Genomic DNA, 27243 nt, shown 5'->3' on the forward strand with positions numbered 1-27243 from the left:
TCCCTACTTTGAGTCTAAAAAGGAAAGAAAGCCTTTTTTTTGTTGTTCACATTGATCTTTTATGAAGATGATTCTCTTATGCTTTGTGCAACTTTTGAATGTCTACCCAGCCCTTTGAAAACACAAACTACTATATAAAGGCGTAGAAGATTATAAATATGGTGGTAGCCGATGAATGGTTGGCCAATAGCATCATTTATAACAACATGGGAATTCATACTTTTTGAAATATAAATTAAATGTATCTTTTACTAATCCATCACCTAATTTTAAAAACTAGATTTGTCAATTATTCTGACCTAGATATCTCATTCCCTGCCCATATGAAAGAGAATCTAAGTATTGCCTGAATTTTTCTGAAACTGATTACCCTTTAAGTCAGGGGTGGGGAACGTCTGGCCCAGGGGCCGTTCAAGGACTGCAAAATCATTTGGTCTGGCCCTGCCAAGGCATTAGGGGTGAGTTAATTAAATGTTTGATCAAAAATAGCAGGCTAATTTTTAAGTTGATAATTTTGTATGGCTTGTAAATGATGTTATAAATATCCAAATGGCCCTTGGCAGAAAAAATGTTGCCCATGCTTGCTTTAAGTGAACATCCTTGTCTTCATTCCTCACCTTCTCATTCTGGCTATTGGCCTTTTACAGTGGTTCTCAACCTTCTGGCCCTTTAAAACAGTTCCTCATGTGGTGTCCCCCAACCATAAAATTATTTTCGTTGCTACTTCATAACTGTAATTTTGCTACTGTTATGAATCGTAATGTAAATATCTGATATGCAGGATGGTCTTAGGCGACCCCTGTGAAAGGGTCGTTCAACTGCCAAAGGGGTCGCGACCCATAGGTTGAGAACCGCTGGTTTATGAGGCTCTTTACATGATAGGCAGAATAGGTCTCCCACCCCAGAACGTACACATCATAATCTCCACAGCCTGTGAATATGTTACATTACATGGCAAAAGGAAATGAAGGCTGCAGATTGCATTAAATCTGCTGATCAGTTTACCTTGAATAAGGAGATCTTGCTGGTAATCTGGGTTAGCCCAATGTGATCTTCAAGTGCAGAGGAGAGCAGCAGAGTGAAGTGACATGAGGGGAGCTTGACCTACCTTTGCTAGCTTTGAAGATTGAGGAAGGGGTCCCCCCAAGCCAGGCTATGCAGGAGACTTCCAATACCCAGAAAAGGCAAGGCAACCTGTACCCCGGAGTCTCCAGACAGGAAGACGCTGCTGACACCTTTGATGTCACTTTTGACATAAAAACAAAACAAAACACCAAAAAAAAAACCGTGTCAGATTTCTGACCTATAGAACTGTTAGATAATAAATTTGTGTTGATTAAAAGCTTAAATTTTAAGCCACTAAACTTGTGCTAATTTGTTATGGCTGCAATAAGAAACTAACACCTTTACCGATGTTCAAGAGAAAAAGATGAAGATGAATCTCAAGGCACTCCATCTAGGAAAAGATTTAGTGTGGGTGGACATTGCAATTCTTGCTGTCAGGGAGATAGAAGGCCATTGAATTTCCCATTAATACAGAAAATCTACTGGTGCCAGTGTACTGACCCGAAAGAAAATGCTTCAAAACAAGGTATCTTTGCTTCAGTCTGCTTGCAGTCCGCCTGTGTGGCTATCATTAGAGTGATCTTTTGATAGACAGATTTTTTTAATTTAATTTTATTGTTTAAAGTATTACAAATAGTAGTACATATGTCTCCTTTTTTCCCGCATTGACTTTCCCTCGGCCTCCCCTACCCCCGGCACATGCCCTCCCACTACCCCCAGTGTCTTGCGTCCATTGGTTATTGGTTATGCTTATATGCATGCTGCTAGAACAGCTTTAACTGCATTCTCTTTAAAGTCTATTTCATGATTTCCAGGGACTACAGATAAAAGCCCAAACATGTAGCATGGCTGGCAGTGAAGGCCTCCAAAACAGAAGTGCCTGATACTGCCTCATGTCACAGTCCTCCCTTTTCTTTGCACCTATGTTCAGCCAAGGTAGCGTCCTCACGTTTTGTGAGCCTAGCATATAGTATTTTGCACTTTTCTCCTTCATACACGTCATTTCCTTCACCACCAGTGAGTGTCCTGCCAGATCATCGTACCTGCGGCAAACCCCTACGAATTCTTCCAAGATTCAACTCAAGCGTTACTTCCCTGAAAAATCAAGGAACCTTTCATATCAAATAAAATAGTTTGCTCTGTCCTTTATGCCAAATTATGAGTTGAATACCTTGTGATATTAAATTTATTTCCATTTCATTTTCTTATACCAAATTGCAAACTTCTTGAGGGCGATAACAGGGTCTCATAACATCTCTGTGGGATTTAGTATCTCACACAACTTATACAGCGGGTACTCAATAAATAAATATAAAATGAGTGGATGATTAGGTCACCTAACCTGGCTATCTAGAAAACATTTTACATTTTAAATAAAATTCTGACACTCGCCAACTTACTTTGCTTGATACAACTCCTCTTTCCATTCCTTAATTTAACACTTGCATATTTGTGATTTTATTGTAGAAAATGAAAACATTGGGATCTGTTTTGTGTATGGCTCTTTTTGGAAGAATTATTATGTGTAGTGTATTTGCTGTTACCCTTAACACATTGAGAATACTGTAATTTAATGGAACAGGATGGTATAAAACAAATTTTTATATGCAGCAAGTCTCTTCTTTTAAGAACATAATTGCACAGTGTATGATGACTCCTCATTCATTCAATGGACTTGGGAGCTTATCCTTGATAGCTTCAGTGAAACTACCAGCTGCCCCTGTCCCTCATTGTGGGCTACAGTCCACTTTGGAAGCCTTCAGCCCTCTATCTCTTGCTTGAGTGTTCTTCTTATGCATAGTTCAAAGTAAATTTATCCGAACACAGTCTAAGCAGCTTCATGTTAACTTCATGCTATCACCGTAGCTAATCATGGTTTCTTTGAGGTCAGCTGAGTATTTTTCTATATGAATAACTCTGTTTCCTTGAATAACCATCAGCAACAACTGTTTTGTGCTTGCCTTGCAGGTACTACAGTGCAACCATCCTGCAGATGTCTGGCGTTGAAGATGACAGACTCGCAATATGGCTGGCTTCAGTTACAGCCTTCACAAATTTCATTTTCACACTCGTGGGAGTCTGGCTTGTTGAGAAAGTGGGCCGCAGAAAGCTTACCTTCGGAAGTTTAGCAGGTAGGTGCCTGGATGAGGATTCAGTTATTACATTTCCTCTAATGACAAGTTAACCTTCCGAAGTACAATACCAGTAGCATTTTGGATACTGTTTCTAGCTAAACAATAGAGTTCTTCTAGACAAAAAGTTTTATTTTTAAAAGAGAACTTAGTGAATTTTATGATATATAACTAGAAACTAGAATGTGTGTAATAACCAGAACTGTAAGAACAATTTAAATCTAATGAGGGGACCATTTTGCTGTTATTTTGAGTTCTGCTCAGCAGGTACAAAAGTGACAAAAATAATCGCATTTTGCTCTTCCTTGGTTGAAAAACTTGGTATTCATGAACTCACTTTTTAACAAAGGTGTTTTTTTTCTAAATTTTGGAATAATATGAAAGCACATTTGGAGCATGTCACTTCTAAGCTCTTTCAACAGTAAATTCTGGTTCGTTAAGTTTGTTTTCTATGATAGCTAAGTAGGACAAAACCTTTCTCACTTTCAAGTATCCTTTGATTTCAAATTCTGCCCATTACATTTATTATTTCTCTGTAATGCGAGGGCTGTTTGAGCTGACAGATGGGACCCATTTTTGCCATGGTCTTCACATGGTTGCATAATACAATCTTTTCCATGTATACATGTGTATTCCTGCTTCTCTATTAGCTATCATCAACTGGTCCCTTTATACATTTACCTAGAGTAAGAATACATTTTCTCATTCAAATGTAAAGTTTCCAGGCCAGCATTAATTAAATTTTGTTGTAACCAAATACGTATACCTCAAGCATTAATCTAATGGAACTGCTTCAGGCCTTGTTCCAGATTTGATGAGAAAATACATTCCTAGTTTCATACTTGGAACACATACTCTTTCCTACCCTCACCCCAGAAAAGGGTGTGGAGTGCATTCACCCTCTGTGCTTGTCTAAGAGTCCAATAACATAGGTTGAACTATAGTATCAGCTGAGGGGAAGGAGAGGGAAAGACTGACTGAGAGACAAAGGAATCACAACAGCCATGGTAGGTAGGGAACGGAGGGGAAGTGAGGAAAGGTGAGGGACAAGTGAAGGTTTAAAAAACCATCTCTCTATATATAAAAGCCTAAACGAACGGAACAACTGAACAACCAGAACGACTGGTCGACCAGTCACTATGATGTGCACTGACCACCAGTGGGCAGACACTCAATGCAGGAGCTTCCCCCTGGTGGTCAGTGCGCTGCCACAGCCAACCTCCCGTGGCCAGCCCCCTAGATAGGCCTCGATTGCAGGCCAGGCAGAGGGACCCCACCCGTGCATGAATTCAGGCACAGGGCCTCTAGTACATTTATAAACCTGTTAAGCCAGAAGTGTTTGCCTAGGAAAAAGGTCTAAAGGGAGAGCTAATAATCTTATTCTAGCAGATGGTCTAGGGGACATAGATTTGTACTTAATATAAGAAAAATATTTCTAATATTCAGAGGTATCCAACAATGAATTTGGCTGCTTCCTTAGGATGGTAAACTGGAAAGAAAAGAAAAAAAAAAAAGGAAAGAAAAGGGATAGTACCATCAGGTAGTGATGTGCTAAAAATACATTTCTACGGTTGGTTGGAAATTGGATTTGCTAACCCCTGAGGCTCAGATCAACTCTAAGAAGAGATAACAACCACTTTAAAAGTTTTTAAATGGATACCATTCCTTTTGACCGGGCCTCCATACATTGCTCCCTTAAGAGGTCTGTTTTTAAATAGAATTTCAGGTTTTCTTAAACTTGGGAATTGGCTTTTGATATCTGAGGAAACTGCTGATTTCAAGATCCGTAGAAAAACACTCTTTTGTAGCAGCCTCTGTCCCTTTACTTGTATTCCAGTGAGAGACTTTCTCATCAGTTCTGCAGTAGGTTGAGATGCTGTGGAGCCAGACTGTTTGGGTTTGAATGGGGTGACTTTGAGCAAGTTTCCACCTCCTCATTTGTAAACAGGATTAACCGCAGTCCTTGCTTCCCAAGATTGTAATGAGGACTGAACACACCTGTACACGCATAGCATGTAAAGCACTCCTGACAGAGAGGAAAGTGCCCAGAGCAGTTTGGCTCTCACAGCATTTTATTACTGCCCACCAGTGAGTCTTTGTTGTTGTAACTATAATGTGAAATCAGTTTGTAACATCAGCATGCAGGGGCTTTCCTGACCTCTTCCAGCTGGTGTCACCTTTCACCGCTCAGTGTAGGTCCTCTGCCCCAAGGAAGTTCACACTGTTCAGAGGGAGCATTAAGACAGTTATTTGGCCCTGGCCTGTTTGGCTCACTGGATATAGAGCTTCGGCCCACGGACTGAGGGGTCCCAGGTTTGATTCCAGTCAAAGGCACATCCCTTGGTTGCGGGCTGGACGAGGTGCCTGCAGGAAGCAACCAGTTGATGTGTCTCTCTCACCCATGTTTCTCTTTGTCTCTCCCCCTCCCTTCCACTCTCTCTAAAAATCAATGGGAAATATCCTTGGGTGAGGATTAACTGTCCCCGAAAAGACAGTTATTTGGTGGGGAGACCAAGAGATTTCTCATGAGCAACCTGTAGGCACCTTTCTTTCCTGCCATGTTCTCTTTTCAACCAACACCACCAATATCCCAGCTCCATCCATGACCAAGCCAAACAGTGATGCCTCCTGCTTGAGACAGCTCTTCCATGACGTGGGCACCTGATTTCCTTGTGCTGTGGCCAATCAAAGTGATGATGTAGCCGCGGAGAGGTCAATGGGGGGAAAAGGAGACATATGTAATACTTTAAACAATAAAATAATTTAATTAAAAAAAAATAATAAAGTAATGATGTAGAAATTGCAGTGGTTTAGGAGGTAAAGGGCTTGGGGTTTTTGTCACAGGTCTCCTCTTTACCTGCACATATAGATGAAAATAGTGCTGTTTTTGCAGTTCTGGTTTTTAACTGTGATTAAATAGGCCCCACTAGAACATAATGAGCAATGGAACTTTACACTCTTCGGAAGAAAAGTCACTGCTAAACAGCCGCTAGTGTACAATCGTCTCGGTATCTGCCAGGGATTGGTCCAGGACCCCCTCAGATGCTGGAATCCGTAGATGCTAAGTCCCTATGTTAAATGGTGTAGTATTTGGGTCTGACCTACGCACATCCTCCCGTATACTTTACCATAAATCATCTCTATATTATTTATAATACCTGATACAGTGTAAACACTACACAAGCAGTTGTTATACCGTATTGTTTAAGGAATAATGACAAGAAAAAAGTCTGTACACATGTTCAGTTGTGCCTAACTACATAGTACACATCAGCCAGAATGTAACTTTTTTTCTTCAAATATTTTCAATCCTTGTTTGGTTGAATCCATGGATTTGGAATGCATGGATACAGAGGGTCGACTGTTAGTATTACTCCACTGAGACCTACAAAATAGATGTTTATTTCACTTTCTGATGGCAGTTGATTCTGGATTTGTCATTTTTATTTCAATGCATTTGTTTTATTCATTTGTCTGTAGGTATATTTTTTATATTCTAATAGAGCTAAGTACTAGAACACTTCTATTTTAAATTTCTTAAATTAGCTTAGAATTTTTAAACCTTTGATTCATTTTTGCTCCTTATTTTGTGTTTTTATAACTTTTTAGTATATTGTGTTAAAAATAGTAGGACAGCTTATATCAAAATAATTTTTGAATAGGTATTCACTCTTTTAAAATAACTGCAAATAAACTATTTAGCAAAGAAACTCTTTATACAAAGAAATATAAAACATACAGTCCAAGTCCATGAATAATTTTAAATGTAGGACATTTTGTGGTGTTCTGACTTTCACTATTTTCAAGGCTTGCTCAGAGAACTGGTCTTTCTTGTAAATATTACAAACTTAATGACCACCTCTTGATTCTTTTAATAGAAGGTTTATATCTATGTAACTTGATTGCTTATAAATAGGAAAGCCAGAAGCACTGTGCTATTTCCCCCCAGATATTTTGGTAGTGGAATATTTCTGAAAGTGTCACTCACAGGCGGTCTCCACCAGAATTATCGCGGGTACTGCTTTTGAAAGGGGGATTCTTGTGCCCTAGCCCAGATCTACGAAATTAGAATCTCTGAAGGTGGGTCTGCAGCATGTGCACTTGAACAGGCTTGCCAGGTGATACTTATGTACACAAAGTGTGCTGTATCAGAGTGGTGGGAAGGGACATAATTTTTTAAGTTTTACTAATCTAAGCCCTGTACCAGGTAGTTACTGTTACTTGTTACCTCAGGTATTTTTGAGAATGCTATTTATCCAGCACACTTCACTTCCTATGGGAGCATGGTTAGGTAGATAGAGGGATCAGGAGGGTTTTGATCATAACTTGCTGTGCAATGAGCTATACTACGATATAAGTATTTTTCTTTAAACCTTAATAGTTGATATCAGGAAACCTATTTCATTATGTAGATCACTAAAAACCTGGTCATTCCTTTCCTGTATCAGAAGTTCATAAAACTTTTTTTTTCATACTCCCTGGCTGACTTTCTGCCCTGACCTAACAGTGGATCAGTCTTATTCTAACTCTAATTCTCTACATCTAAATCAATAATCATATCTAGAGAGTATTTTTTTTATCAAACAGCAGTTTTTGTTAATAATTTGTTTGCGGTAACTGTGTTAAAAAACATTTAATAGTTATCAAGAAAAATGAAACTAGAGCATGGCCCTTTCTGTTTATTCTCATGAAGGCTGGAACAGTGGGCAGAAATTAAAAAACTTTCTTATTTACCATCAGATGTCTCGCAAAAATGAACCTTTTAAGTGATACACATAATCACCATTCCCAGACCTTAAAATAAAAAAAACAAATATTCTACTTGCAAGTATCAGTAGCAAAGAGAAGTGAATACATGTTATAATATCATTTCTGACATCTTAAAGTCTTCAAAGAATGCTACTTTTCTTTAATAAGAAATGCTATTTCAAGTGCTCTTAAAATATTCAGTTTATTACTTTTTAGCCTACTGATTTGGGTCTTATGATCAAATGCCATTAGAACAATTTTCTCCGCAATGAAAGGAACACTGTGAAAATCTGTTGCCTTTCATAGTTCCTGACGTGTCAGGCACTCAATAATGTTGGTTACACTAATGGATTTTGAGACTCTCAGCACTGGAAGCTGTGGGGTGTTTTGTGTGTTTTTTTGTTTTGTTTTGTTGTGTTTTGTTTTCGTTTGTTTTGTTTTGGGTTCTTGTTGTTTTGGGGTTTTTTTATAAAATCATTACCAATCTACTCCTTGGCTAGCAAATGTATCATGTCTCACAATGGATGTGCTAATGTGTTTTTCTGATAATTTGTTCTTAGGAGCATTTTTTTTAATACAATGAAGAAAGATCAAGGTACTTTTTAGAGATGTGTCTTGTCCAAACTCAGTCTGCTTTGGAAGAATGTTGTCAGCTATTCTCTAATGCAAAACTTTTTTTCTTTCTTTTTTTTTTTAGGTACCACCGTAGCACTCATTATTCTTTATTCTTGCTTTGGGGTTTCTGCTCTCGGCCCAGGTTTCCCCACGCATCACTTTTAAACCAATAGCTCCGTCAGGTCAGAATGCTACTTGCACAAGATACAGGTGAGACTCTGTGATGATTCCCTTTCTTAAGCTAACTCTGAAAACTTGTTTGTTTGCTTTTGCTTTTCTAAAATTTGAGAGATGAGTAGAAACATGCTTATGGGGAAGGTAGAAAGTGGAAAAGTTGGTAGGAAGGGACCACCAAGAAAAGGAACAGTACATGTAAAGATCTGAAGGTAAAAGTGTTTAAGGAAAAGTGAGTTGTTAGACACAATTTTGATGATTTTTTGGGGTTTTGGGGGGGAAGTAAAAGTAGGGATTGATAGAGAATCTAAGCAGGAATACTGGGAAACTGTTTTGGGTCATATGTGACTCAGTGTTAATCAGTAATTAAACTTTACCATGATGTACATGTCTCTTATAGTTGATTACTATCTGGATATTCTAACAGTCTTCACCGAGTTCCACAGGCATCCCCTGATTCATTTAAGCAGAAAAGAAAGTTTTCTCTCACTACTGGGGTTCTTCCTGAGGATTAGAAGGTGAAAAGAGAATGGTAGAAGAGAGTGAAATGTGTACTAATGGCCAACTACAGGTTTAAGAGCTCATTAAGTCTATTGGTGTACACACTATGTGATAAATAGATGCAGAAATGGATCGATGGTCAGATAGACTGAAGAATGAAAAAATGAATGAATTAAAGACTGAATGATTGAACAGGTCAGTTAAAATGTTTGGCAGCAGAGATTCAAAGTTTTGTTGTTGTTGTTGTTTTACCGCATTTTAGTGGTTGAAAAGGCTAGCAACGCCTTTGAAACACATGGCTAGAACAAGGCCTTGCTTTAAAAAAATATTTCACCCTGGTCGGGTAGCCTGGCTTGTTGGAGCATTGTTCCATATACCAAAAGCTTATGGCTTTGAATCCATTCAGGGTACATAGCTAGGTTATGGGTTCAATCCATGGTTGGGGCACATGCTGGAGGCAACTGATAGATGTTTCTCTCTCACAATCAATGTTTCTCTCTCCTCTCTCTCTCTCTGTCTCTCTCTCCCCCTCTCTCTCTTTCCCTTCCTCTTTCTTTAAAATCAATAAAAAATTCCTCAGGTGAGGATTAAATATATATATTCAGCCTCAGCTAGATGGACACAACTCTCAAACTCAATGGGTAAATTATTGTATTAATTAATTTATTAATAATGAGTAAATGGTCTATTAATTTTTAGTCAGCCAGAGAGTATTAAAAAAAGTTTTATGAATTTCTGATACAGGAAAGAAACTACGTTTTTAATGATTTACATAATGATATCATGCTTTCTGATAATAATTTTTAAAGTTTAAATATATGTATTTTCATAGGATAGCTCATTGCACAGCAATTTATGATTATCAATCTATTAACCCTCCTGATCCCTCTAAGTTATTATCACCTACCAATATGTCAGTGTACCACTGGAATGAAGTGAGAAATGTTCTAGTCTTATTTTATCCTGATAAAAAAAGTGAGAAGCTATTTTTTAAAACAGGACCAATTTTTAGATGTCCTTTAGAAGTCAGCAAGTATAAAAAACAATGATTTTTGGTGTGCCTTTTTTCAGAGTAACATACTAGTCTTTGTGGGAATTTGACAGTATGTATTTACAGTCTGAGTGACTTTATAAAATATGTCTGCAGTCTCTGAACTGATTGTATTATTATATCATGTTGAGTCATGTTTGTGGGATCATAAAATGAGAAATAGTTATGCTATAAATGTAGGTGTTATGTTTCCCCCCTGGAATGATCCATATATGAAAATTGAGCAAATAAAACATTTAAAAGGGAGAGTGTGCTTAGTATCTATCTTAAGAACATTATATATTATAGGTAGGTATGTGAATTTTTCTCTGTTTTGGAAGGTAATATAGTTCTGCCTGATAAAAGTGATGAAATCCCCGTGCTCATTGACTCAGCACTTCCACTGGTGAAAATCTATAGACTGTAGTGATGAGTTGTGTAATTCATTCTGTCTAGAGTAGATTAGACTTTAGAAGCTTAAATGCTTCAGAAACAATGGTTCTTCTTTATTTTAAGTCAATAAATACACATGGTGTAGCAGGCACTGTTGTAGGTTATGGCCAAAAGTTTTGTAGGTTGGGACTCACTCAAGTCTTTGAACCCAAGAGATTGACTATCCTAAATAATTTCCATTGAGAATTTCCCCTTTTTAGAATGTTTTAATTTTCTAATTGATATTTTATTCCAAGGCCTGGTTAGATTTTTGTGAACTGAAGTATTCAAGACTATCATTCAGATCTGCTTTTTAGCAGATAAAACTGCATAGAGATGAACATGAGTGCAAGTTGCTGTAGAATAGAAACTGTGCAGCCACCTGAATAAAAGTTGTCACCGGGTACCAACTGTGACTAGGAGAAATAACCCCAGTATGTGAATCATCTGAGTCATGTATCTGAATAAGAATACACACATATACTCCTAATATGGCTTTCAGCTCCACGTTCTCAAATTGCTGTTGTACTATCCCTTTCTTATTCAGTTAAACATAGTTTCTAATGAGAGGATTCAAACTTTTCATAACACTTCCCTCAAATTTTTTACATTATTTACAAGTGTGATCTCAGTATATGCAAATCACTACCACAGAACTCTTCAAAGTAGACACATATTTCCTAAAGAATACAATTATAGAATTTCACCTTGCCCTAGGGCAGTGATGGCGAACCTTTTGAGCTCGGTGTGTTAGCATTTTGAAAAACCCTAACTTAACTCTGGTGCCGTGTCACATATAGAAATTTTTTTATATTTACAACCATAGTAAAACAAAGACTTATATTTTTGATATTTATTTTATATATTTAAATGCCATTTAACAAAGAAAAATCAACCAAAAAAATGAGTGTCATAGGTTCGCCATCACTGCCCTAGGGTTTCCATCACCTTATTCATTCATTGATTCAAGTGCGGATGGGTGCAATTAAAATTATTTACCGAGCATCTACTCATAGGATTATAGTAAGCATACATTATTATATCAAAAGTACCTAAAACAATGTTTGGGTATATAATAAGCACACAATAAATATTATAGTCATTGTTGTTTTTAACAAAGACTATAATAGGAGATGAGAATGGGATGATGGGTAATCTCTCAGAGAAATTATCCTAAGCATGAGATGTTTGAAATGAACTCTGAAACAGGGAGAGGAACATGCCAGACAGAAGAAAAATCAGGTGCAAAGACAGTAGGAACTTGCCAAGAGCAGGGAACTGAAAGGAAGCTAATATGGTTTGAAAAGAATAAGAGAAGGCTGGTAAAACCAGAGCCAGGTTCTGTAGAACCTCAGAGATCATCTCAGAGATTCTGATCTTCAGTCTAGGAACATGACCACCTTGAGGGGTTTTAAGCAGGGGAGTGACATGATCAGAGGTTGATTCCAAACTTTTCCTCTGACCCTGGGTGGGGGTGCACAGAAGTCACAGGTTGATGGAGGGAGAGTGATGGGCAGAAACCCTATTAGCCCCTATTTTTGTTCCAGTATTTGGCATCCTGGTGATAACGTATTTGTTTCCAGTAGTTCTTCCCAACTTGACCATGACTATAGCATTATATATGAATTGAAACTTTCCCCATTTTGTTTTCTGCTTAGTGATTTCATTTAAAATTTACCTATTTTAATTTATTTTTGGCCTGATGGTACAGGCTAATATGTCTTGAGGTTAATATTAATAAATATCTGTTGAATAATATCCACAGAACTATTACAGATGAAGAGAAATACACATAAATTGGTTGAAAGGGAAAATTAGTTGAAACAAAAGCCCATATAACTTTATCATGTACCCTTATCTCCAAATAATTGTACATGTCTTTTGCTAGCACTTAAACAGCCAGAGCTGAATTTGACACCTGGATAGAAGGATGGTGGGAGATTCTTGCAGGAAGTTGGCCACTTACGTTATGGGGCTAACTCATTGAGTTCTTCATGACCTTTTTATCTCGATGGCGAGACTTTTGGCCAAGGACCTGCAAAGCCTCCTCAATGACAGCATCCCGTATTCAAATCTTGTGTTTTCTACCCATGCTCTCGCAGCTGAATAAAGCCCACCCTGACTTCAAGGGGAATCGTTTATAAAAAGAGCAGTGCCTGGCTCAGAAGTGTAAGTACTCGGTCATTAACTCCTGCGTTGAGAGCTTGTCATGATTAGAGATGACTCTCTTCACCTTTCTAAGCTTACCTTTCATTCTTTCAAAAAAGAAGTTACAAGTTTTGGGACACTGACCAAGAAACTAGTCATGGAGGTAGTATACTGCAACCGTTGTTCTCTTTAGGTATCACTCACACTGGTTCCACCTTCCACTGACGAGGAGAGATTTCTTACTTTCCAAAAAGTGTGTGTATCTGGACCCGCACAGAGGGAGCTGAGTAGACACAGAGCAGTTGCCTATAACTCAGTGTTTCTTTGTCCGCAAACGAGGCAATTGCTTCCAGTGGGGAAGATAGTCTGACCCTTTTGTTAACCCTATGAGAAAATGATTGGCAGTGTGGTAGTCAGACTTGGGTTTATTATCTTCCTTGAGGCACATTCAGTGAGCAAGTTTCTTTTTTCTCAAAAGCAGCGATAAAAAAAGACAATAATTTCTTGACACAGATTTTTCACAGGAAATGTATACCATCCTAACTTCTATTTATTGCTCTGTGGAAAGTACATGTGGATTTTCGTCTTCTTTGGGAGCCACTGATTCTAGTCATAGTTGTGTCATGATGCGAACAGGACTTGAGGGAAATATGATCAGAATAGCTCAGAACAATTCCAGAGACTGATTCATTTTTATTTCTCCCCCATGGAATAAGTTACTTCTCACAGAAACACTAACCCACGTGATTGAATGATCAAAACATTATTATTTAGCTCTGGCCGATGTGGCTCAGTTGGTTGAATCCTCCCATGCACTGGAAGTTGCCGGTTCGATTCCAGGTCAGGTCACATTCCTAGGCTACGGGTTGGATCCCTAGTACATACGGGAGGCAAAAACCAATTGATATTTCTCTCTCATCTCTCTCTCTCTCTCTCTCTCTCTCTCTCTCTCTCTCTCTCTCTCTCTTCCTTCTGCCCCCCTTCTCCTCTCCCTTTCTCCCTTTTTCCTTCTCTTTCTTTCCCTTCCTCTCTCTCTAAAATCAATTAAAAACAAACAAACGCTGTTATTTAGCCCTGGCCAACATCGATGCTTCTCTCTCCCTCGTCTAAACATATCCTCAGGTGAAGACTTAGAATACATGTATATTGGATATCCCTAATAAAAGTCCTTTTCAATAAAAATTTTCAAAAAGCACTATTATTTACCAAGCTACTTATTTTGTACAAACTTTGTGTTTTAACCATCTTATGCATCTTATCCTAGCCAAAGCCACATACCCATGTTGTAGTCCTTTCTAAATCATACCCCCCCCCCCCAATTGAAAACAGATTCTATAACGTCTTCCCCATATTCTATTGTTCCGAGATGACAGGGGATAAAAAATATATAAGACATTGTTCCCATCCTCAGGGAAATTGCAGTTTGTGGAAGAGAAAGATGTTTTACACAATTGTCTGTAATATGTATTTTAACCCAAGGGTAAAGAATATTGTTCTTGTTCTTTTTTTTATTCTTGACACAGTAAAATAGATGACTTTATCATTTCTGGAAGGTAAACTTTGGAAATTTATTTTATACTATGTGGAAGAACTTAATGCGTAGTGGTAATGTCTCAAAGCTTAGCATGTCTTAGATCTTCCATATTATTAGGGAACTGATGCCACAAATCTGTTCTTTATTCCCCTGCTTTTCACTTGATACACGTAGTGTAACTGGCTTTTTCTCTATGTACTTTTATTTTTTTTAACTTGGGAAAAGGTAATGCTTTTTTAAAAAAGATCTTTATCGTTGAGAGTTTTAAAGATGTTCCCTTTTGCCCCACACCACCCGGTTCCTGCCCCACGCCAGGCCTTTACCACCCTATTGTCTGTGTCTGTAGGTAATGAATATCCTAATATATAAAAACCCTGGGTCGTAACGACCAGTAAGGACTGAGGCTCGACCAACCGGAAGTCAGTCCTGCAGTCAGCGCTGGGTTGCCCTGGCATTGACTGCTGAGGGGGCTGCGAATCAGGGCCAGAGAGAGGCCTGAAGAGAGAAGCAGGGACTGATCAGTTGCCTCTGTGGCAGCTTTTGATTAGCACTCGTCTCTCTTTTTCTCTCCCAGTCTGGCCAGCAGCTGCACCTCCATTTTTCTCCAGGCCTCCACCTGGGCTTCTGATCAGCCCTGCCTTTCTGATCAGGCCCTGTTGATAGGCCCAGAGACATTGACTGGCATAGAAACCGACCAATCAGAACTAAATCTGGGTGAAGTGTGAGGAGCAATGGCTGCCTAGGAGGCGGAGCTTTTGATGCTGACTGGCATAGAAACCGACCAATCAGAACCAAATTGTCCAGCAGAGGAGGGCAGTTGGGGGTGAGATCAGGCTGACAGGGGTGGGCAGTTAGGGACAAGATCAGGCCGGCAGGGAAGGCCGTTGGGGGCAAGATCAGCCTGGCAGAGGAGGGCCGTTGGGGGAGAAATCAGGCCAGCAGAGGAGGGCAGTTGGGGGCGAGATCAGGCTGGCAGAGGCAGTTGGGGGTGAGATCAGGCCGGCAGGGGAGGGCAGTTAGGGACGATCAGGCAAGCAGGCAGAGGGGTTAGGGGCAATCAGGCAGGCAGGCAGGTGAGCAGTTAGGAGCCAGTGGTCCCAGATTGCGAGAGGGATGTCCGACTGCCGGCAGTCGGACATCCCCCAAGGGGTCCCCGATTGGAGCGGGTGCAGGCTGGGCTGAGGGAACCCCTCCCTCCATGCACAAATTTCATGCACCAAGCCACTAATGTGCATATAAGTTCTTTGGTTAATCTCTTCCTGTCCCACCTCCTCCCATCCCTCTGAGATTCATCAGTCTGTTTCATGTTTCCATGCCTCTGATTCTATTTCATTCATTAGTTTATTTTGTTCATTAGATTTCTTGTTTATTTATTTTGATTTTTAGATTCAATTGTTGATAGATATGTATTTATTGCCATTTTATTGTTCATATTTTTTATCCTTTTTTTCTTCTTCCTCTTAAAGAGTATCCTAGTTTGATGGTGATGAACTCCTTTAGGTTTTTCTTGTCTGTAAAACTCTTTGTCTGACCTTCAACTCTAAATGATAGCTTTGCTGGGTAGCGTAATCTTGGTTGTAGGGCCTTGCTATTCATCACTTAGAATATTTCTTACCACTCCCTTCTGGCCTGCATCGTTTCTGTTGGGGAATCAGCTGATAGTTGTATGGGTACTCCCTTGTAAGTAACTTACTGCTTTTCTCTTGCCACTTTTAAGATAATTCTTTGTCTTTACCCTTTGGCATTTTAATTATGATGTGTCTTGGTCTGGGCCTCTTTGGGTTCCCCTTGATTGGGACTCTCTGCACTTCCTGGACTTGCAAGTCTATTTCTTTCACCAGGTAGGGGAAGTTTTTCTGTCATTACTTCTTCAAATAGGTTTTCAATATCTTGCTCTCTATATTCTTCTTCTGGCACCCCCATAATGTGAATGTTGGTATGCTTGAAATTGTCCCAGAGGCTCCTTACACTATCTTCATATTTTAGCATTCTTTTTGCTCTTCTAATTGGGTGTTTTTTGCTTCCTCATATTTCAATTCATTGATTTGATTATCAGAATCCTCTACCCTACTGTTGAATCCCTGTAAATTATTCTTTATTTCACTTAGTGTATACTTAATTTCTGACTGGTCCTTTTTCATGTCCCTTGAAGCTCTCATTAAGATTGTTGAGCAACCTTTTAACCATTATTTTGAACTCTGTATCCAGTAGTTTGCTTGCTTCCATTCCTTTTATTTGTGGCATGTTTCTTTGTCTCTGCAATTTGGCTGCTTCCCTGGTTTGTTTCTATGTATTAGGTAGAGCTGCTGTGTCTCCTGGAATTGGTAGAGTGCCCTTGTGTAGTAAGTGTCCTGTAGGTCCCAGTTGTTCAGCCTTCCCAGTCACCTGAGTTAGGCACTCAAAGTATGCCCCTTTGTGGGCTGTGTGTATAGGCTTGCTGTAGTTGAACCGTGATTGCTATCAGTGTCACTGAAAGGAATTGACCTCCAAGCCAATTGGCTATGAGAACCAGCTGTGACTAAAGTGGAAGAGCTGCTGTGCAGGAGACACCCCTATGGAGCAGGACTTGCTTCAGTGGGGCATTGGGGATCACTGAGTCTGCCCCTTGAGTGTGTCACTTGTAATATGTAGAGTTGTAACCTGGTATGGTCTGAAGCTATCCATGGGGTGCCCTGGCTCTGGTGTCACCCAGCAGGAGCTACAGAGGGATCTGCAGATGACTGCTATTTGCTATATGTATTGGGCTTGGAAGTACCAAGGGGTGGCCCAGCTGTGAAGCAAGACAGGCTGGTGTTAGTGCTGGGTCTTGAGCCTCTTATTGATAGGTTTGGGGCACACTGAACACCAGCTTCAGCTTTTTTGAGAGATTTTAGGAAAGTCTGAAGCCTGAGCCAGAACAGGCCATTCATATGAAAAAGCTGCTATAAACAGCTTGGGTGGGGCTGCAAATTGGATGAGACAGGGTCTCAGGGAATCACCAGCGTAGAGTGAACAGTGTGGACCACGCTGATGGAAACTCAGATATAGCTGCCAATAAGCTCTGCGATGGGGGAGGTCCCAGCATAGGAACAATGACCTCTGCAAGTACCCTTGTCTGGGAGAAAGCTTGCTTCCAAGTTCTTGCTCCAATGCCAGACAGTCCAGTTCCACCCCATATGTCCCTGGATCCCCCAAAGCCGCCATCTGGTGCTGGAGCTCAGAGGAAGAGGGACTGTGTAAGTTCGTATGCTGGCCCTTTAAGAAGAATTGCCTGGGTCTCCAGCAGCCTCTGTGTCATTTAGCCACAATCCCCGCTGGTTTTTACAGTCCACAGTTACGGGGACTTCTCTTCCCAGCTCTGGAACCCTGGGCAGGGATCTTGTGTAGTGCTTGGACCATTTGCTTCTCATGGGAGACCTTCGCAGCAGAAGTATCCTTCCCAATTAAAAAAAAATGCCACATGTGGGTGTTGGACCAGCCCATTTCTTGCCTACACCCCTCCTATTAGTCTTGATGTACTTTCTTCTTCACTTCTCTAGTTGTAGGACTTCCATTCAGCCCAATTTCAGGTGGTCCTGAATGATGGTTATTCTGTATATTAGTTGTAATTTTGATGTTGTTGTGGGAGGCAGCCAGTGTCAGCATTTACCTACATAGCCATCTTGGTTCTCCTCTCCATGTACTTTTATATTGGGTACTTACCAGTTTTTGTAGAAACTTGTTATTCCTTGGGAATTAACGTTGATGGCTATGTCAGTTCTATGGTAATTTCATCCTAGAACATATTTTTTAATGATATAATTATCAACATCATAAAGTCATGGCCAGTTGCCCAGTTGAGAGTTAATTTCTGAAAGCTCCTTCTAATCCTTCCTTTTCTTTGATTTTGACTTTTATATTACAAATGCATACTGATTAGTCTTATCAAATCAAGAATAAAAATTGTTTCATAGAAAGAACTTATTAGCATTTTCTAATTCATCCATTTTGAAATCAAAGGACATCTTTTTTATTTAATTGGTTAGTATTTAACGTTTAACTTTGTGTGGCCTGATTTTTTTCATTTTTATCATTTTATGATTGATATGTGACTATGTCAATAGATATCTTCACAAAAGTTCAGTGTAAAATAGTAAACATTTGAAATTTAAGAAAGTAACTCACCCCAAAACAACAAATGTAGGCCTATGTAATCAAATTTTGGCAAGGATATGTGTCATCCTCATTCATATATGCTATATAATTGTGTACAGTCCTGTGGATAAACAAAGACAAATAAATTTATAAATTCTTGGCCATTAACATGTATTAACATTGAAACAGATATGAATTCTTAGTTAAATGTGTTTTTATCTTTGTGTATGTGTGTGTGTGTGTGTGTTGGCTTGCTATATGTGATAAGAATAAACTTCAGAACTCTCAACATGCTAAATTAATATTAATTCCAACATGTGTGCCAAAGTGGTCTTCCACTCTTATGCCTCTTATGTGAATTGACTGGTCAGTGCAGCTACAGAATTACAAGAGGAATTAGACCACTGTACTTTTATATATATACTAGAGGACCGGTGCACAAAATTTGTGCACAGTTGGTGTCCCTCAGGCCGGCCTGTGCCCTCTTGCAGTCCAGGACCCCTCGGGGGATGTCTGCCTAAGCCGTCAGTTGGACATCCCTCTCACAGTCTAGGATCCCTCGGGGGATGTCCGCCTAAGCCGGCAGTTGGACATCCCTATCGCAATTTGGGATCCCTCTCTCCTTACTGCCACCTGGTTGCTCCTTACCGCTCGACTCACTGCTCCTTAGTGGCAGGCTTCTTACCGCTTGGCTCACTGCTCCTTAGTGCTGCTGTGGAGGTGGGAGAGGCTCCCACCATCACCGCTGCACTCGGCAGCAGTGAGCCCAGCTTCTGGCTGAGCAGCACTCCCCCTGTGGGAGCACACGAACACCAGGGGGCAGCTTCTGCATTGAGCGTCTGCCCCTGGTGGCCAGTGCACATCATAGCGATTGGTTGCTTAGGCTTTTTTTATATAGATATTCTGTTTATTTTTTACTTAATACCTAGACAAGTATATCAGTGCAATAGAGGAACTCAGTATTTTAAAGAGCCATTCATCTAATTATGTTTTAAAGTAATAACTCCTTTTTAGCTCCTGTAACTACCCATTACCAAATCCATTGACTCCTGGGATGTTATGGAAGGTTTCCTAAAGCTGGGCAGCAAGGAGCTGGTTGGAGTTAGACCAGAGCAGGGGAAGACAGCATTCCAGACAGATAGGGTAACATGTGTACAGAAACAAGACGAAGCTTAATATTTCCTAGACACTGCAAGTATATGATATTCTCTGGTTTCAGATACTCAGCTTCACAGAATCCATATTTTTCTTACATTAAACTGTGTGCCTTCTATGCCTAATTTTTTTTGCAGATGGCCTGAGGATTGATCATTTCTAACTCTGTCATGAAGGCACAAACAGTAAGAGAGCACACACACACACACACACACACACACACACACACACACCCGCCATGCCCTGCCCTAGCTCTGCTCCAGGCATCTGTCACGGGCTGGTTCACAAGTTGAAAGAGCAGGGGCTTTCCTGCCGCCTTCCCTGTGGCAGAGGGGAAGATGCTCCAGAAAGAAGACCCTGGATTGATGCCCGTGGTTCCCAGGGGAGGCTCCTATGGTAGCTCCTCTGTGGGCAGATGTCTCTCACACTCCCACATGTTGAATGTGGGGCAAATTTTGAGAAAACAGATACTGCCTACAATTCCATTCAGGAAACATGGGATGAGCTCTATATAGAGGTAGGAAATGGCGAGAAATAAACCTAAGGAGCATGTGGGGAGTTTAAATGATAAGAAGTCGTGTGTCCCAGTAATACAGATTTTGAACTCCCTCATTTAAAAACTCGGATGAAGCTGTTAAGAAGACTGTCATCATCAGAGTTGCACTTTACAAAAATCACCGTGGCAGCAGAGTGGAGAAGGTAGAAGAGCAAACCTTTAAGAGTCTAAATGGAGACCTAAGGTGGGGGTTTGGGATGCGTCAGGTCTTGGTGACTAGAATGACTTATAACTGCCCAGGTTTTATGGCTTGTCTTTCTAAACAGAAATTTGTATCTGAAAGCAGGCGTTATGTTTCCTCTCTTTTTTCCCTCATTTCCTGTCTGCTTACCTAGCAACTAACATCATGTCTTATGTAAGGTTTCCTAATTTAACCACGTACTGAGGCCTGATGTGTGTGTGACTGTATGCTTTCCTCTGTACCTGCAATGATTATATAAATTCGTTTGGAAATTCAGTAAGAGAGTTTTCTGTCAATCTTAAGCCTGCCTCAGCTAATGGAAGGTTCTCAAACAAGTCCCTTGAGGTACCCTGTAAACCACTCTTCAGGCCTGCTGATAATAATCCATTTCCATCTGATGAAATCCTTGCATTTGGCTTTCAGCACATGTCTATTTGGTTCTGATAAAACTCCATTTGAATTAAATTGTCAAGGAAGATATGGAAACACACAAGAACCTAGAGATCTTAAACTGCAGAACTAAAGTAAAATTATGCACACTATAACAAAAACACAAGGAAAATGCCCCTCTGAGAAAATATTTCTTTAAAAAATCATCAGAACCTTGAAGTCCAACCAGGAGAAAATAAAAAGGAGGGCAATGGCCATACAATTCTGAAAGTAAATGAGGATCTATAAGATCTTCGAAGCTTAAAGTATTAAAAGAGAAAGGCAACAAATTGAACATATTATCAGAAAAGGCTAAGGAATTTACAGATAAATGAAACTCAAATAAGCATGAATCTGTGAGACTCCAAGAAAGACAAACTTAGTAATTATCCTGTCAGAGAGAAATTGGAGCAACAGAAATTGTAACATTAGAGAAAGATGTTTCACTGCTCAGTTACCCAATAAGGAAGAGACACAAAGGAGCAATTTACCACCTCACTCAGAGATGTACTGAGGTCAGGCAGACACAGGCATGAACACATCAAAAAACAATTGCAAAACAAAATAACCTGGACTAGCTGGAGCACTCGCCATCATTGTCGTTACTGAGCTCAAGTCTCACAAACCAGAGGCTGTGCCCAGCCACAGAGACGCAGCCACCGTAGGTGGATGACATTAGTGGACTGAGGCATTAACTCTGAGGCTTTTCAGGTCACCTTTCATGGTGTCCAAGTAACTTGAAGGAACCAGTGTGTTTGCTAAATGCCTCCTTCACCACATTGACTGAGGTGCTGGGGAAAATCAGTGTCACCAATATGCAACCATATGTACATGGACATAGTATAGGAACTCTTTCCCATTCTTCAATTCATTCATTGGACCTCCATTACTGAATACTAACCATTTACCAGCTCTTGTGCCAGCTGTTACGGAAACAAAGCACGAGAAATAGCCCCTTGTCAGAAGTTGGCAATATCTGAGAATGGCTTGTATTTACATCTTGAACTCAACACTCAAGTTTCATATCTTTAGATATTGGGACTCGAGTAGAAGCTGATATTTCAGGTGTAGTTAGAAATGAGCAAAAATATTTTTTAAGCATTTGAGAAAAATATTCTTGTATCTGTTAGGAATTGGTTTTGGCATACACAGCAGATGAACCCAGAATAACTGACTTACACAAGAAAGAAGTTTCATTCTCATGTATACTAATAAAAGGGTAATATGCTAATTAGACCTGACATCTTCCGGACATCCTTTCAGACAAAGCCAGGGTGGCAGGGGCTGAGGCAGAGGCAGTTAGGGATGATCAGGCCGGCAGGAGAGTGCAGTTAGGGGGATCAGGCTGGCAGGGGTTCTGGATTGGAGAGGGTGCAGGGATCTCCCCCCCTGCCGAATTTCATGTGCCAGCCTCTAGTGTAAAATAAATTCAAAGGTAGGAACTTTGGAGCAGATGGACTAGATTTAGTATCATCAGGGATCTGGATTCCTGTCTTTCTGCTGTATCTATACTGCATCTTTCTCACTCTTCACAAGTTCACGAGGATGGCTGCAGGAGTCCACAATCATGTCTGCATCCAGCCAGGAGGAGACAATGTAGGAGCATTGCTTCCAAGGTGAATCAGCTCCCTGGGGGTCCTCCTGAAATCCCACACAGTACTTCCCATCATAGTCCCATGGCCATACCTAGTTGTAATGGAGACTGGGGAATATATTCTTCTATTCAGTGAATGCGAGAGGAATGGGAGACCACAGTGTTCCCAGTTAAAGGTTAGAATTCTCTTAACAAAGGAAGAAGCAAAGAATGGATATGGGGACAGACCACTAGCCGAGTTTGACCCAACAGTAGAGATAGGCAATCTGTTAGGTTTATGGGACATGTGTGAGTGGTTCTGCTTGACAGCAGAAAAGAGGAGTTAATTGATCAAATAGAGCCCTACTCTCGTTCATGGTTCAGTTATTTTAATAGTGATTAGAAGTCTAAGGTGAACTTTGCAGGTGGCAAGAAATATGGCCTTCTTAAATAATTTACCTTCAGTTTTGAAAAGGAGAAAGAATCTTTAAAATCTTTTGTGCTATTTCTTTGGCCTTGTAAGCCAGTTAAATAGCTTCCCTTAGTCATGTTTGTTCAAAATGAGTGTGATTTGACTAAATGAATGATTTGTTCATCTGTTCAAATGGAGTACTAGTTACGGCAGCCACCATTTATTGCATAGTCACCATTGTGCCAACCACTATACTAAGAGCTTTATATGGATTCTCTCTTTTATCCCTCAGCACAACTAAGGTAGGTGCTGTAATTCCCCCCATTTTACCAATGGCATTGAGGCTTAAAAGAAGTTAAGTCAATTTTAGAGAATGTTGTGGCTTAGCAGACAGTAGAACTGAGCTTTACTTAAGAACCCAGCTCTTGACCACTCTTCATTCTGAAATTTACCAGTCCTGCTGCCCAGAGAGGGTGCACTACCCTTTGGGAAGTGGGCAGTAATTACGATGAAAGGCAGTGGGTCTGAAAATACCTATGTTGCTGTGTTTTCAATTATTCAGAGAAATTGAGATTGTTTTTCTAAGGAATCTTTTTTGTGAGTTGAAGTTTATTTGGGACTTGAAGAAGATTTTTTTTTGGCTCATTCACTTTTATTTACCTATATTTACTCAGCTCAGAAATTTTTTTCTGTTATTTTAAGGATCACCATTGATATAAAAGCAAGTACTTAACATACTGTAAAGTCATTCGGAAATATTTAAAACAATTCACCACCTTGGGTTTTCTTAGAGCCCAATGATCTTAACCACATAACTTTGAAAAATGCATATCTGATCGAAGTTAAATTGTGGTTTTTATTTTGCTTTGTTCATTTTGGTAAGTGTTGTTTATAAGGCCTTTGTTACACAGATTGATGAATGTGGGAAAAGTAATATAAGACAAGAAGCAAATATTTCTGAGATGCACTTACAAAGTAGTACCCTTTACGCAAATTAGACTATAACCGTCCACTCAGAGGCGGAAATGAACACCATGAAAGCTGTTCTCTTCTTTGCCTCCTCCTCTAGTTGTGGAGATGAGTTATATATGTGGACCTGACTGTTCTCCTTAAAGAGAAAAATCTGTGCTGATACTAGGAATCACTTTACTGATTCCTGTTGGTTTCATCCACCTTGAATTTTTTTGAGTGTCGTGAAATCCTGTCAGTGTGGTAGGTTCTAGTTGTCAGAGCGCATTATTACATTAAATAGAGTCATAGGCATCAAAGGACAGGATGCTGTCCAGGGAGATGCCTTCCGGGCTATCTGGTTCCATCTTTATCGCACAGCACAGCTTCCAAATCAGGCATCTTCTGTGACTCCAGGGGCTGATTGTTTCTCTCACTCTCCAAGCAAAACTTACTTTGTCCTTCACATTCAAACATTTCATTTCCTATGAAAATGGAAAAGCCCTCCAAGTAGCCGAGGAAGAACTGATAAGCAAAGCCGTATACGCCAAAATGGATTTTTTCTTTTGATATAGTTTTCTCTGTGTGAAGCACTTTCACTCTGATAAGCACCGTGCTAGGGGTTATAGGGTTTGATGAAAAGTATAAAACAGACTTGGTCACTAAATTTCTTTCTTTGTGCTTAAGGAGATACTTGGTACCACTTAAAAATAAAACAGTCAGTTATCAAAGCAACAAACGAACAAAAACAGGTCCCCAAAGAGGCAATTTTAGGAAGTGTTTACATAGATAGGTTAAAAACAAACAAAAAACACTATGAAGTTCTCACTTTAAAACAACCTATTTTTTGTGTTGACATAAAATATATTTTAAAGTCAGTGTGACTGCATTCACCAAGAACGCAGGTACTATGCATTCAAATTTAAATTTGTGATTCTCCAAAGGGAAAAGTTTAATTCAGAATAAAAATTAATTCCCATTCCCAAATTATAAACTAGAAATCATTTGTAAATACTTACCAGGTGGGTTGCTTTAATATTTCTTTTTGGTCTTAAAAGTCATGGATTTAGGTGAGTGCATATTAAAATGCAACACAGTCTTTTCATTCAGTTGTTCTGGATAGCAGTATTTTTTAAAGCATATTTTGGTGGAGGCAGAATCCCCATAATTTTTCAAGGAAAAATTAACTACTTAAGAAAATAAGTAAAATTTTCCTTCCTCACTTCCTCGCCTTTGTTTTATCCTGTCAAATGACGAATGAATTTAATTTCCGAAGTCCATGAAAGACTCGAACCCAGAGCTGCATTCATACCTCACTTGCCTCTCTTCGTCCACTTGAAGGAGCATTGAAATCCAAGTGCATGACTTAGGATCCAGATGTGTTTACGAGAGTTTGGTCTTTGTAGATTCTGAAAACAGATGGCTTCAGTGACAGATACCTTGCTTTCTTGATGGTGTGTTTATATTTTGTATGTTAAACATAAAGGTTATCTCTTCTGAAATGGATACCCTGAATTGCTTTTAAACTTTTATTTTCTAATTCTGAAAAATTTCAGAACAGGAAATACAGTATTTGTGGCTATCATTTCTATGTATGGAAAGATATTTATGAGCTCCTCACTTTTAAAATATTTACTGTTATATTTTAAAAGTTCAATGCTGTTGAACAAAGGAAGTGTCCCTCAGTGCAGTGCTCAAGTTAAACCTTATTGTTACTGTGATCCAAACTGTCTGCCTACCCTGTGTCTTGGCATATCAGAAAGTTCTCAATATGTAGAAGTTAGTGTTAGGAGCACTATACAGAAATCGGCAACTCCTACCAGGTAATGTGATTAGCTAAATGCATATTGCAGGAGTGTGTGTTACACAGGTTTTTAGGGACACGTTGGTGTTTATACAAGTACAGTCACAGAGACATAAAATAAGGCTTATATAAAAGAGTTTTCTGATGGTGATGATGAGCCCCAAACAAAACTATCTTCATGCATTTTTATTTATTATTATTTTTGGTAAAGATCTGTGACTTACATATAAATTGTTGCCCAGTTGGTGTGGCTGAGTGGTTGACCTATGAACCATGAAGTCACAGTTCGATTCCTGGTCAAGGAAAATGCCCAGATGGCGTGCTCGATCCCCAGTAGGGGGCGTGCAGGAGGCAGCCCATCAATGATTCTCTCTCATCATTAATGTTTCTATCTCTCTCTCCCTCTCCCTTCCTCTCTGATATCAATAAAAATATATTTTTTAAAAATTATATGTCAACAGTGAGGCTTGTGGTAAAACCCACGCTCCAAAATCCTCTTCATATCTACAAGTACTGATGGATTTGGTCTCTTGGTAAACCTAAAAATTCCAATTCTAATATTTATTTCCTGTCTCTTCATTAATGAATGAATAATGTATACTACCACTGAAGAAGATTAATTACTGTTGTTGTTTTTCTTGGAAGGTGGCATGTTGCATACTAATTGTTTTGTATTTGGGTACCTATGTTTTTTGATTACCAAATTGTATTATAAATCTGATTTTACTCAATTATTTAACTGAAAAGATTGTATATAAATGTGTGTATATCTATAATACACACACTTACTTGCCTAAATATACATATCTACATATATCAACATATGCATGTACATATCATCCTGTATTAGCAAGTTGGAATTGAGGTTTTGTTTTTAATAGTGTTGATCAAAGGTCCATGTAGTATAATATGAAAACACTTAGCCTTATTGATGGTGACAGGCTTGGCAGAGAGAGCTCTATTCTCCCTCTGCTTTAGAGAAACAATCTAAGAATTTATAAAAAAAAGGATTAGACAATGAGTTACTAGAAATTAGAGCCTAAAATACCAGTAAATGTTAAAAAAAGAAACCTATTCTGACAAATAGGCTAAATTTGCCCTATGTAATAGTGCCAAAGAGCAAAAGCCTATGATTGCTTTTAATGTGCCTGCCTCACTGCCATGAATTATTTTTTGCCTCCAACTCAGGAATCCATTGTATTTTTAGCCTCAGTTTCTAAGGGGAAGAGATGAGAAATATGACTGTGTTCCAGATGGCTTCAGACAGTTGTATATGGGTTTGATCGGAAAGCCATGAATTCTGTGGAACAATGCACAGTTTAATTCAAGCCTCAATTCTTTGATCTCATTGGACCAAGATGTGGGGAACATCAGTGGAACAATAAAAAGAACTACCAAACCTGCTGTCTATGTAACTGATGTTCATCTCTTTACTTATGCAGCAGGTATATACTGAACACATATCTCAGGCAACATGGAAATCACTGGGAATAAAAGATGGACTAGTAATGCATCTACTTGTGCTGGGGTCAGGAGGTTTCATGGAGGAGCTGATGTCATATATGAGTCTTGAAGCAAGTGTGTGGGGCAACAAAGGTGGGAAGTAATAATCCCGAGTAAGCCATAGGAGGGGAAACATCAAAGCAGGTCATATGCTGAATCCTGTGGTTTGTGTGGCCTGGCTGGAGCCCA

At 39.5% G+C, this 27243-nt stretch overlaps 1 protein-coding gene across 1 annotated transcript in view; it reads left to right on the forward strand.

The window, feature by feature from the left end:
* Positions 1 to 27243, forward strand: part of SLC2A13 (solute carrier family 2 member 13) — a gene marked incomplete at its 5' end in the record, with an annotated part of 284652 nt that overhangs the window by 192156 nt on the left and 65253 nt on the right. The window contains 3 exon segments of the mRNA XM_014454075.2: positions 3034 to 3197; positions 8644 to 8663; positions 8665 to 8771. Coding sequence (XP_014309561.1) covers positions 3034 to 3197; positions 8644 to 8663; positions 8665 to 8771 — 291 coding nt within the window.

Source organism: Myotis lucifugus, unplaced genomic scaffold (assembly GCF_000147115.1).
Source record: "Myotis lucifugus unplaced genomic scaffold, Myoluc2.0 scaffold_30, whole genome shotgun sequence".
Classification (NCBI taxonomy): domain Eukaryota; kingdom Metazoa; phylum Chordata; class Mammalia; order Chiroptera; family Vespertilionidae; genus Myotis; species Myotis lucifugus.